The sequence below is a fragment of the Perognathus longimembris genome, chromosome 3 (assembly GCF_023159225.1).
Source record: "Perognathus longimembris pacificus isolate PPM17 chromosome 3, ASM2315922v1, whole genome shotgun sequence".
NCBI classification, from domain to species: domain Eukaryota; kingdom Metazoa; phylum Chordata; class Mammalia; order Rodentia; family Heteromyidae; genus Perognathus; species Perognathus longimembris.
This window is the reverse complement of record NC_063163.1, coordinates 97,275,123-97,287,341: the sequence shown is the minus strand read 5'-3', so window position 1 is coordinate 97,287,341 and position 12,219 is coordinate 97,275,123. Positions and strand designations below refer to the sequence as shown.

General features: G+C 52.2%; 1 protein-coding gene across 3 annotated transcripts in view; it reads left to right on the top strand.

Annotated features, from left to right (window-relative positions):
• The window catches only part of Cabin1 (calcineurin binding protein 1), a 132,877-nt gene that overhangs the window by 114,910 nt on the left and 5,748 nt on the right, over nt 1-12,219 (top strand). For all 3 annotated transcript variants that reach the window (XM_048343547.1, XM_048343548.1, XM_048343546.1), the window contains 5 exons: nt 4,339-4,502; nt 5,330-5,426; nt 6,252-6,932; nt 9,035-9,109; nt 10,481-10,766. In XM_048343547.1, the coding sequence (XP_048199504.1) occupies nt 4,339-4,502; nt 5,330-5,426; nt 6,252-6,932; nt 9,035-9,109; nt 10,481-10,766 (1,303 nt within the window). The remainder of the gene's footprint in view (nt 1-4,338; nt 4,503-5,329; nt 5,427-6,251; nt 6,933-9,034; nt 9,110-10,480; nt 10,767-12,219) is intronic.

Genomic DNA, 12,219 nt, shown 5'->3' with positions numbered 1-12,219 from the left:
GTACCAGGGGAAGGCTCTCCTCATGGGACTGTCTGTTGTTCTGGCTCCTGCTTCTGCTCTTGGCTTTCTCAAATCTGTGATCTCGCTCCATCCTGTCCTTTGGATTCTGTGGGAGTGTCAGCACCCAGTCCTGGCCTCCCTCCATCTGCTCTCAGCAGGTCTCCCTCCAGGCACTGCTGCCCACACTCTTCTCATCAGGCTTGACTTAGCTCCCCTTCTGCTTACTCCTGGCTCCTCACCCACGCCCTCCCTGAGGCCCACATCTGTGCCTTCTAAGGTAGTGCCAGTGGGCCAAGCCTCATGCCTCTTCTCATGTGGCCCATGATAAGGAAGATGGAAAAACAGGTATCTTTGCTTGCTGGGTGCCTGTCTTCACAAGGCTGCCACAGCACCTCACCAACATATTGGCTCTCTCTGGGACTTCATAGCCATGCATAAAGTCAGGTGTGGGAGAAGTAGTTAGGGGGAGGTTTGTTTTGGCTCCTTCTTTTTCCTCTACAATAACCCAGGTCTAGACCATCCACCTGCAGCAGATACAGAGAAGCCTGGCTCTACCTAGCTCAGGTGAAGTAGGGTTGTTGGCTTGCTTTCCACCCTGTTGACTTTGTTCTCTCAGGCCAGCTGTCTAATGGCCGGCCTCGTGGCCACAAGAATCAGCCCTGCCCTTGGCGGCTTACCTTCCATTCATACAGAGCTCCCCACTAAGGAGAGGAGGTGGTGTTGCTAAGGACTTCTGCTAGAAGAGGGAAGCCTGGCAGAGATCCTGGCCTTACCTGCTTGCTACAATTCCATGACTGGTGGGTGGGCAGAGCAGGGCTCAACTGTGGGAGTGGAAGGAAATTAGCCCATTTCAGGAGAAGGGGAGGGAATAGTGCTCAGCGCTCGGTGAACTCAGGAGCCCTATGATGTGGCATTTAAATGAGTAAACATGAATGAGTGAACAAGGGCACTCAAACTAATCAGAGCCCACAGAATTGTATCTTTCAGTACCACTGTTCCCAGGGAAAGGCCAAGAACTGAACCAAGATGAAAGCAAAACCCATGCAACTATAAAATGCTGCGTTTCATGCCTCTGGGGCTGACTTGGAGCATTTGGTTAGGGTGTCTGTCATTCCCTTCTGGTTTTCCATGGACTCACTGTCTGATTTGCTGTGGTCTTCTGTCCTTTCTGAGATAGGTGGTGTTGTGTTACTAAAGGAAGTGGGAGATAAGGATTCAAACTGTAGGCTAGAATGGGTGATACGCAGGTTTCTTGGCATATGAGTTTGTTAGCATCCAAGTGCTCCCCATGGGTTTCTACTGCTGACAGATCCACCTTGTCACAAAGCAAGTGTCTTAAGAACTTCTTCCTTGTGTAGGTTTCTTTTCCCCCTTATATCAAATATGCTTCTGTTGCCACCAGAGGGTCAGGTCCTTGCCTAGAAGGAAGGCTTGAGTTGCCTAGCCTTTCCTTCAATCTCTAGTACAGCAAGCATTTGGTACAAAAGCTAGTGGGTAAGAATGGGAGCCCAGTGTCAACAGGCTGGCAGTTGGGAACAGGGAAAGGCAGGAGGGCATGCAGCTTGGTTGGAATGGTCCAGCAAACAGTCCTGTAAACATTCTAGATATTCCAGGAGGTGCATGAATGACTCTGGGGCATTACCTCAACTTCAACAAGTTGTTGTCAGCTCCTGCCCATAACTGATAAAGGTGAGCCAGTGCCCAGTTCCAAATGGGCTGAGAGTACCAGGCCACTCTCACCCAGTTCTGTGTAGTATATTGGTAGCTGTGTGGTAAGTCTTCCAGGTCTTCTCCATGTGCTCATTCACACACACACACACACACACACACACACACACACACACACACACACACACACCCCTCTTGTATCTTCCATCTTGAATTTGGAAGTAAGAATCTGGAGGTACTCTCTTCAGAATCTGAGGGTCCTAGCACCCATTTTCCTCCTCCTCCTCCTCCTCCTCCCCCTCCCCCTCCCCTCCCCCTCCCCCTCCCCTCCCCCTCCCCAAGCCCGCTAGTGCCTGTGCCCCAGCCCCACTAGTGCAGAGGCCCAGGGAAATGTGAGGGAGCAGGGCTACCCCTCTGCCTCTGGGATACTACCAGGAGAAAACTAGAAAAGTCAGCTTCTCCTCACACACACACCCTCAAACAGTTCAGAAGAACAAATGCAGTTCTTTTATTCATCCTCCCCTGATAGGCAGGCAGACAGGCCACACCAGATCAGGGGAGAATAGCCTCCCACATGACAAGTCATCAGGGGCTCTGTATAGGAAGGGGATTCAGTAAAACCCAGGGATATTCCAGACCCTCTTGGATGACTGTCTGGAACAGGGTATATGCCTCCGTGTATCCTCTAATTTGTGAGACCTGTAAGCCTCCGTTCTTACCTGCACCTCACACAAAATGTGGTCTTATGTGGAGAGGACTGCTGCAGCTAGTGATAAGGCCTATAGGAATCCTTTTCTCAAAGCCATGGGTGAGTGAAGGGCCAATCCCCGCTCTTGAGGCTGTGTGACTCTGAGAGAGCCACTCCATATCTCTTGAGCTCTTGATATCTGGCCTTATAGGCCTAGCAAGCTGCAGGGACAAGCACCTTCAAAGGCCACTGCAGTCACACCTAGGCCATCCACAGCTGGGAGAGCAGAGGAGGAAGATGCCAGGGCTTGGGGCTCTTGACTCCCACGGCAGCCACTATAGTTCAGGGCATCCATCCTACCTCACACGTGGTGGCTTTTGCAAGCTGCTGCAGACCCACATCTGAGCAGCTCACACATGGATACCTTTAGTCTCTGCTCTTGATGGACACCACTGAGGGCAGAAGGTGGTGTGAGGCCTCCACACAGTCCCTAGGCTACTCACCTGTCTGCTTGATGGTTCAGTGTGGAGGGCACAGGCTCAGAGAAGAGGAGTTTAAGCTCCTCCTGTGCCTGAACTCTTGAGGCCAGAGGTGCCCTAGCTTCCTCCCCAGGACTGCTGGAGCAGTATGGGTTCATGCCTCTTCATACACCAAGAGCAGGCAGTAAGCGGTAACCAGGGCCTGGAAGGGATACCACCTAAACATACATGAAGCCCCATGGCTGGTAACCAAGGTCTCTAGAAGCCCATGTCGTAGCCTGACATGGACCTACCCCACTCCAAGAATAGGAAGAGGGGTCCATGTCACTTGTAGCACCAGTCCATTCTAGACAAGAATTGTTCCAGGGTCCCATGTGAAAACTTGCTGATTCTTTCCAGGCCTTTGAGGTACTGTGCCAAAGTAAGGCTTTCTTAATATTCCTTCACTCATTACTCCTTCCCAATGTCCTATCTGCCTCCCCTTACACCTTGATGGGGCTCCAAGTTGTCAGATGCCATGCTGTAGAGAACCAGACTTGAGCTGATAATATTAGGAGATGCCTGGTGCCACAGTATTTAGGCATAGGCCAAGGTCAGGAGGAGGGGAGTTGTTGCCAGGAAAAAAACAAAACACAAAAACAGTTATTACTGAGGTAGTAGAGGCTTGGGCATCCTAGGGGCTGTGAGTGATTTTCTAAGACAGCCAACAATGACGTACATGAGAGCAGGGCCATACCAGAGTCTGTCTGCAGCAGAGGCCAGAGATCTCCATGGCCTCCTTTTCTTTTTTTTTTTTTTTTTTTTTATAACTTTTTTCTCTGCTTTTTTCTTTTATCTTTTTTTATTCTTGTTGTTGGGGTTTTTTTTCTGGTGGTACTGTGATTTGAACTTGGTTTGTTGTTGTTGTTGTTTTGCTGAGCTGGCACTAGACCACTTGACCCCTGCTGTACACACGAAGACAAGTGAGCTTTTTTTTTTTTTTTTTTTTGGCCAGTCCTGGGCCTTGGACTCCGGGCCTGAGCACTGTCCCTGGCTTCTTCCCGCTCAAGGCTAGCACTCCGCCACTTGAGCCACAGCGCCGCTTCTGGCCGTTTTCTGTATATGTGGTGCTGGGGAATCGAACCTAGGGCCTCGTGTATCCGAGGCAGGCACTCTTGCCACTAGGCTATATCCCCAGCCCGCCATGGCCTCCTTTTCACTCAACAGTTTTGCCTCTGAGAGTTGGGCACATGGTTCAGTTGGCACCTGTGCAGAGTGGCATGCTCTGCACCTGAGTGCCATTGTAGGGCATAGGTGCAGCAAACACACAATACAGCCAGAACCACATGTGTCTCATCTGCCACCATGAGTAAGGAGAGAATAGATTGAGGCAGTCATGCATCTCTTCCCCTATAGGGGACCAAGAAGTCCCCCGTTGGGTAGTATGCCTCTAGCATATTCTAGAGGATGCTAGGCAGGATGTCCCTAACACTCTAGCCACACCCTGTTGTACCTATCCCACAGGGCATCTGGCGGATCCCCGTGGATGAGATTGACCGGCCAGGCAGCTTCGCCTGGCACATGAACCGCTCCATCGTGCTTCTGCTCAAGGTGCTGGCCCAGCTCCGGGACCACAGCACTCTGCTGAAGGTGTCCTCTATGCTGCAGCGGACCCCAGACCAGGGCAAGTGAGTAGGCCACCCACATGTATAACCTTGCACGTGGTTCTGCTGCCATCACCAGGCCATCCACCAGGACTGTGTCTCCACTGCTTCAGTTTGGTCCTGAGCCCATTGGTCTGGAAGCCCCAGCCACCAGTCTCCCCTCAGCAACCTCCCTGTTTCAGGCACCACTCCTGCCTTCAAGCACCCTGGGATCAACAAAGTGGTTTCCACATTGAGACCATGGACAACTTAGCCTTCCCCTTCTCCTTCCCCTGTCCTGGACCTCTCAGAGATGCTATCAGGTGGTGAGGAAAATTTGTAGCACCTGAGGCAAAGGCTAGTAATGACTAGGTGGGCAGCAATGATGCCTGGGCCTCAACAGGAACCAGGAATCCCTTTGCTAGCGGGGTAGGGCACATCTGCTACATGCAGGGGTGAAGGGTTCCTGGAGATGCAAAGCTGTGAAGCCTCAGGCTGGATCACTACCCTCTTATTTCGGCACTGCCTCGTGTTCTGGCTTTGTTCACTACGGCATATTCGGTGGCATGCCACAAGCTCAGGAATACAGGCCTCCCTCACTCTCCCACCCCTGAGCAGCAGGCAGGGCCAGCCCTCTGTGGCCCTCCTGCTCACAGCTAGACCAGAGGTCTCAGTGCAGCCAGGGGGAGCCATCTCAGAGACCTGAGGAAAGTGGGATGCAGCAGAGACCTTCAGAGAAGCAGACTTCAAAAAGTAGATTGGACACGGGATACACACGTTCTCAGGGTAGGGATGGGGTCCCGGGATGCCACCCAGCAGTGTTGTGGTGTCTGACATTCTCATTCCTTCTGGCTACCTCTGGGTGATCATAGGAAATATCTGCGAGATGCTGACCGCCAGGTCTTGGCACAGCGGGCCTTCATCCTTACTGTGAAGGTGCTAGAGGACACACTGAGTGAACTCACAGAGGTATGTTGTCCACTGCCCCTCTCCATGGTCCATAAAATGTGCTTTAAGCACGCATACCCCAGTCAGTGCTCTTGGTACTACCACTTGCATTTTAGTCAGGTTCCTCTGTCCCCACAGGGGAAGCAGCACCCATCCTGACCCCTCCTTCTTGCCCAGCAAAGTCAGCTGGAACAATGAATACTCCAGCAGTTAGTGAGACCCCAACATACTTGATGGTCAGAGAGAGTAATGACGACCACCCAGGTGGCTGAGCAAGGCTTGTGGGCACGTTATGTGTGTCTCCCATCCTCCAGGCAAGTGCAGCAGGACCCCACTGCACTGGAGCCAACTCCAGAGACCCAGGGACTGCAGGACCCCCTCAGTGAGTGGGACTGCTGGGAGGCCCGTTTGCCATCCCTAGAGCCCATGTCCGGTAGGGTGGCTAGGGCTTGATGCAGCTGCTCAGCACTCACCTCTCCCTAGGACCTCATGCACAAGGCCAAAAAGACCTGGCTGTGCAATTACCACACCCAGCAATGGCCTCAAGCCCTTTACAACCCCCCGGGGCTTACATCACCACTCCACAGGAGACCCAGGTGGTCACATCCCAACTAGAGCCAGGCTTGTCACACAGGCAGCAAATAAGGGTCCCATTGGCCCTTCTAACTTCCATTGTTGTGGGGCACTAGAGTCTCGGGATCCAGCTTCTTCCTCTGATGACTGAGGCCAAGCCCTGGCCCATTAGTAGAACAGATGTCCATAGCTAAGACTGCTATTGGGTGGAGCCCCAGAGGTGCGTTTATGCAGTGGAAAGACCCTAAAGTCTTCTCTCTGGTTTCTTTGCAGGGGTCAGAACGCCCAGGGCCCAAGGCTTCTGGCCTTTCCAGAGCCAAAATGACCACTGATATCTCACACAAGAGCAGTCCTGAGGATGACCAAGAGAAACTTCCTCACCCCAAGAAGTCCCCTCTGACTGATGGCTCAGGGCCAGAGCCTGAGCCAGGGGGCACAGCGAGCGCTCTCAGTCACCAGCCTATGGCCATGGATGCAGGAAACAGTGGAGGCCAGGGTGGGGAGCAGAAGGACAGAGAGAGTCAACGAATGGGGTCCACTGAGCCCATGGACACAGGTGAGGCCACCATTTGCCGCATAGACTTGGAACGGCCTTTGTCCCTGCTGCCGGGCCATCCCCTGAGGGACCGAGGCTCAGAGAGTCGACCTGCTGAGCTCTCTCTGGAGGAACTGAGTATCAGTGCCCGGCAGCAGCCTACTCCACTCACCCCAGGCCCCCCAACCCCCACCCCCAACACTGCCCCCACTACTGCCACGGGAGCCAGAGCATGTAGCCACCTCGAAGAGACACCCCCACGACCCAGCCGTAAGAGGAAGCTTCTGGAGGACACAGAGTCAGGCAAGACCCTCCTGCTGGATGCCTATCGAGTGTGGCAGCAGGGCCAGAAGGGTGTGGCCTACGACCTAGGCCGAATCGAGAGGATCATGTCAGAGACCTACATGCTCATCAAACAGGTAGGTAAGCAAAGGTATGCCCTCCAGGGCTACACCTGTCCACAGACTCGGCGTCTGCAAACTCCACTGTGTCTGTGGCTTTCTCTTCTCTAGGAGGCTCATTCCAGAGTGTCCAGATGTGCTTGGGCCTGCCCCTGGAGTGGGTCTCAGTCACCATGCCCACCACATCCCCTCTGTACACTTTAGGGGTTTTTTTTGCTTTTGAGGCTTTCTGAAATGAGAAAGCAAGACAAGGAGCTTTAAAACATGTGACTTTCACTTTAAGGAAAACGAACTGCATTACAGGTCCTGTCCTCGTCCCACTGCTTCGAGGTCATCTGGATGCATGTGGGGCACTGTCATCTGAAGGTGGTTACTGTAACCTGCCTAAAAGACAGGGCTGGGGAGAGGCTAACCATTGTGGCCTAAAGAAGCTGTCACCCTGTTCTTTCTGTTGCTTTGTTGTTGTTGTCTTGTAATGTATAGACACACACATTGTTCTCCTCTTAAAATTATTCCTATATGAAGAATACCCAGAATATCACTAACTGGTGTAAATAGGTAACCATCCCTAGTAAGCAGTTTGTCCTAAATATCAAGTACTAACTTCCATTTGCTTTTGTTGCTAATTGCTTGGGAGACAGTCCAGGTGCTACTGTTTTCCTTACTGGTAGTGAGGCTGGCCTTTCCCTGTGTTGCCTTCTCCCCTGCCTTGATGGCCATATACGGCCATCTCCTCAATCCCTGCCCACTGCTTGTCCAGAGTGACCCCTTTACCTCCTGAGTCATGGACTGAACTTCCTGTGCTGTGGGCTCTTGGGCTCTGGAACATGTCTAGCATGGCCCAAAGCTATCACTATCAGACTTGTCCCACCATTCAGACCTGGACATCCGAAAGGCCTCTCATACTTGGATCATAGCCCTCTATCCTGCCCCTCAAGTGAGCAAAAAGCTCAGAAGTCTGCCTGTCAGAAGCCACACCTAGAAGCAACTGGGCTTCAACTAAATGTTTTGTTTGGTTTTAAGAAATGATCTCAAAAAACAACTACATAACCCAGACTGGCCTGGAACTTTCTATTTTCATGTTTCTACTTCCTGAGTGCTAGGATTATGGATGTACATCACCACACCCAGTTTTCAGGCAAATTGGAAGCTTGGTCTGGTCTGAATTTCCTTGCCAGCCTTAGCTCTTATGAACAAAAGTAAATGGCTACAGAAAGTAACTTAGTGGGCTGGGAATGTGGCTTAGTGGTAGAGTGCTTGCCTAGCATGCATGAAGCCCTGGGTTCAATTCCTCAGCACTGTTATGAGGTCCTGGGGAGGTACCCCAAGTGAGACTCAAACCCACGTCCCTCCAGAGTCCACCACACAGAGATAGTCTCAAACAAAGATGGATTTATTGGGGAAGTAAAAAGCAAACTGCCTGGCTAGGAATGCAGCACAGACTCGGGAGCTGAAACTACGACCCCTAACAGTCCTTGAGCTGGGATTTATCGAAGTAAAAGCATAGTACAGATGTAGGGGGTAGGGGGTGGACACAGGGGGTAGAGCAAGCAACAAACAAGCAAGCCATTTACAGAAGCAGAATTTTGGGGTCAGGTTGACCTAATATTTAACTTCATTTTAACAATTGCTACCATTTTTCCCTAATCAAGATGGAGTCAGCTGTATTCCCTGCAACAAGCACCACATAAACAGAAAAAGCCAGAAGTGGCACAAGAGGTAGAGTGCTAGCCTTGAGCAAAAAGAAGCCAGGAACAGTGCTCAGGCCCTGAGGTCAAGCCCTAGGACTGGCAAAATAAAGAAGAAAGAAATAATAGAACGAATGAACAAATGGTGTGGCCAGACAGAAAAAAGGAAGAAACTTAGTGTGGCCGGAAGGATGGCTGCCCCTAAGTCCTGATACCAGTAGCTGGTACATGGACCCTCAGCCAGAACCTTCACCTGGAAGACAGACTTGGGAGCTCTGGATTTGGTCAGCAGTGAGGAAAGTTTGCACTGAATAGAGTTCTCCCCACCCCCTGCCCATACCCTCAAAGGCTGGTCTGTGCTGCCTAACAAAAATGACTGGAAGCCAAGCATCATGACCCAGGTCTTCTGATTTTGAGCATTTCCTTATTCAGGTGGATGAGGAAGCTGCGCTGGAGCAGGCTGTGAAGTTTTGTCAAGTCCACCTTGGGGCTGCTGCCCAGAGACAGGTAAGCTGGAGCCAGTCGTTCAGGGCCTGCCTATTACCTAGGCCCTAGCTGTAGGCTGAAAGCAAATTTGCCTTGAGGATAGTTCCTGTGGTTAGCATGGACCAAAGGGAGAGGACCAGGAAGTGACTAAACCTTAGGCTGTTGGGGCACCATTCACAGTAGGGAGTGCCTTGACCAATACCAGGAAAGTGGAGCCTGCCGCTCCCACTTCTAAGGAGTGTCCATTTTGTTCTCAGTATGTCAAAGGTGCGATGGAAGCCCTTGCACAGCCCTGTAGGGTGGTCTAAACACCATAGGGGCCCACTCTTGAGTAAGGGACAGGGACACAATTCTTGACTCTCCCCAGTATATCTGCCACCAGGAATTCAGACAGCAATACCACTGCTGCCATTATTTCAGGCCTCCAGGGCCCACTGCAGGCTCCTAGGCCAACAGCCTGCCCTGGCCTCCTTCCAAACTATAGCCCGTCGCACAGTCCTGGGGCTTATCCCAGACACCCACCACACGGTACAGTCCACAGAGCCTGTCTTCTGCCATATAGAACCGTGGATAGGGCATTCCAATCAAAACATATCAGAAGCCACAGTCATCTGTGGAAGCAAACTGTTCCCCAAGCACTGGGGTGCCCATTAGCAGGTATATGATTCTCGGGGCAGGGTGGAAGGCCCTGCTACCCTGGAGTGGGCAACTCAAGACAGTGTATTGGGCTTATTGCTGGGGAGGGGCTAGATTGCTGGGGGCTCATCTCTGACATGAGATGCTGCCTCAGTGTACCCCAAAACATTTCATTTGAAGCATGCTACCAGGATGCTGTGGCTTTTCACACTTGTCCAAGGAGTGCCAGGCTTTGGGGGAGTGGCAGTGGCCCTGGGAAGAGAACCCTGGAAGAGTGTCATAGCAGAATGGACTGTGAAAGATGACCGGAAAGGGTCCCGCTCATGGGGTTCGTAGCCAGTTGCAGTCCTGAGCTCAGGTGTGGGACCCTTCCACAAGTGGCCTTTGGAAAGTCCATCCCAGGATTACCCATTCCTGCAGTTCCCAGGTACAGCCCCAGACTTAAGGGCAGACATGCTTCTCCCAGCAGAGGCCCCTAGAGAATGAGTGGGGAGGGCCCACAGGAGGTCCTCACTTAGTCCTCACCAGCACCAGCCAGTGCTGGGTCCCCACCTGTACAACAGCGCCAATAGTACTGTGCCAGAGGATCCTCTGTGTAACCAGTATATCATGGGGCTCAGATGCCATAGGGCTCTGTTGGCATCCCAGGTCCAGATCACTTGTACTCCACAGAGGACTGTATCGGGCTGGGGTGGGACAGGGCAGTGTGTGCTCAGGGCTGCCAGCCAACCCTCTTTGCGTTTTTTGTTCTTACAGGCTTCAGGGGACACCCCCACTACCCCAAAGCACCCTAAGGACAGTCGAGAAAACTTCTTTCCTACAGCGGTGGTCTCTACCGCACCTGACCCTGTGCTGGTCGATGCTGTCCAGCGTCCCACTGACAGCCACGTCAAGCCTCGTGGTGCAGTGGCTGCTGCTACTACAGCTGTTGTCAGCTGTCTACCTGTAATGTCCGCCTCTACTCCAGACCTGTCCAAGGACTCCGGGATCCCCCGGCCACACAGGCCGGAGGCCACCCTCAGCGTGGCGTCTCTGACCCCAGGTGAGTGTTGTGCCAGTCAGCCTGGTCATGTAAGTACACATGTCCAGTGCCACAGCCAGACTCAGGTCCCCACTATCAGCTGACAGAAAAGACTGCTTCCTGTGTGGAGTATGAACAAGGTGGGCAGTGAGGACATTCCCAGCCTGAGTGATCCCCTGGGAGCAGGCCACTCCTGGCCTATTCTGCAGCCTCTGTCAGCATCGGTGGCCCCAGACAGGACCAAAGACACGAAAAAAGAACAGGCATGTTCCCTAACCAGCTCACCTCTTCAGCTGGTAGGTTTCCAAGAGACTAGCCTGGCCAGTGGGTGCCTAGGGTCACCAGGGTCCACCCAGGGATGGGCCAGCCTCCTTGACACTTCATTTCAATCCCTCCCATCCTTCTCCCACTGTTTCAGGGACCCAGTCTATGCACTTGCACAGGCCCTGTGTTGGCCCACAGCTGAGTACCCACCTGCCCACACCAGGGTCATCCCGGTAGAATCACCCAACCTTTCAGTCCTAGGTCCTGTGGTTGAGTAACATATCTAGGGCTTCTGCTTTCAGCCATGGGACCATGGCTATGTCATTTTCCAAGCCATCTGAACAATGAGACAGCTACCTCTGGCAGCAGTGCCTGACAGAAAGGCAGAGAAAGAGCCCCGGGTGCGTATTCTACCCCATGGGCTATACTGCCTGAGAGGAGGCCAAGGTTGGGAGTCTCACCTTTCAAGCCTTTCCCACAGCTCACTGTCAAGTGCTGGTCTTTTCATCCATGCTGTCTCGTTTCCTAAGGATCATGAAAATGTAGGGGCCCACTAGTCTGTCAGAAAACACACTGGCCATTTGTTCTCAGAGCAGCCTCTGAAAGCCACAGAACAAAGAGCATTGAGCATTGAAAGGCTGGCATTGTGCATTGGGGGAAAAAAGAAGGAAAGAAAAAATAAAAGGGGAACTCTAAATGATGTGACCATCTATGTTGCGTGGTCCCTCTACATTTTTCTGCCTCAGTTTCCTGCCTAAAATGTATAAGGAGGAGATAGTAGCTCTGTAGGACTTGCGCTCAATAGTAAGCATGGTTTTGCTGGGCATGGTGGTACTTGCCTGTCATCCTCACTCTCAGGAGGCAGGACGATCAGGAGTCAGAGGTAAACTTCAGCACAGCCAGACCTTATGTCAAAAAAAAAAAGGAAGAAAAAAAATTATAAGCCAGGCTCCAGTGGCAAACACCTATAATCCTAACCAGTCAGGAGGCTGAGATCTCAGGGTCACAGTTCAAAACCAGTCCAGGCAGGAAAGTCTGTGAGACTTGTCTCCAACTAACCATCAGAAACTAGAAGTAGCGCTGTGGCTCAAAGTGGTAGAACACTCGCCCTGAGTGAAAAGCTGTGGGACAGCACTCAGGCTCTGAGTTCAAGCCCCACAACCAAAAGAAAAAGAATTGATGTGAGTTTGCTGGTGGTAGTGGTGAGGGG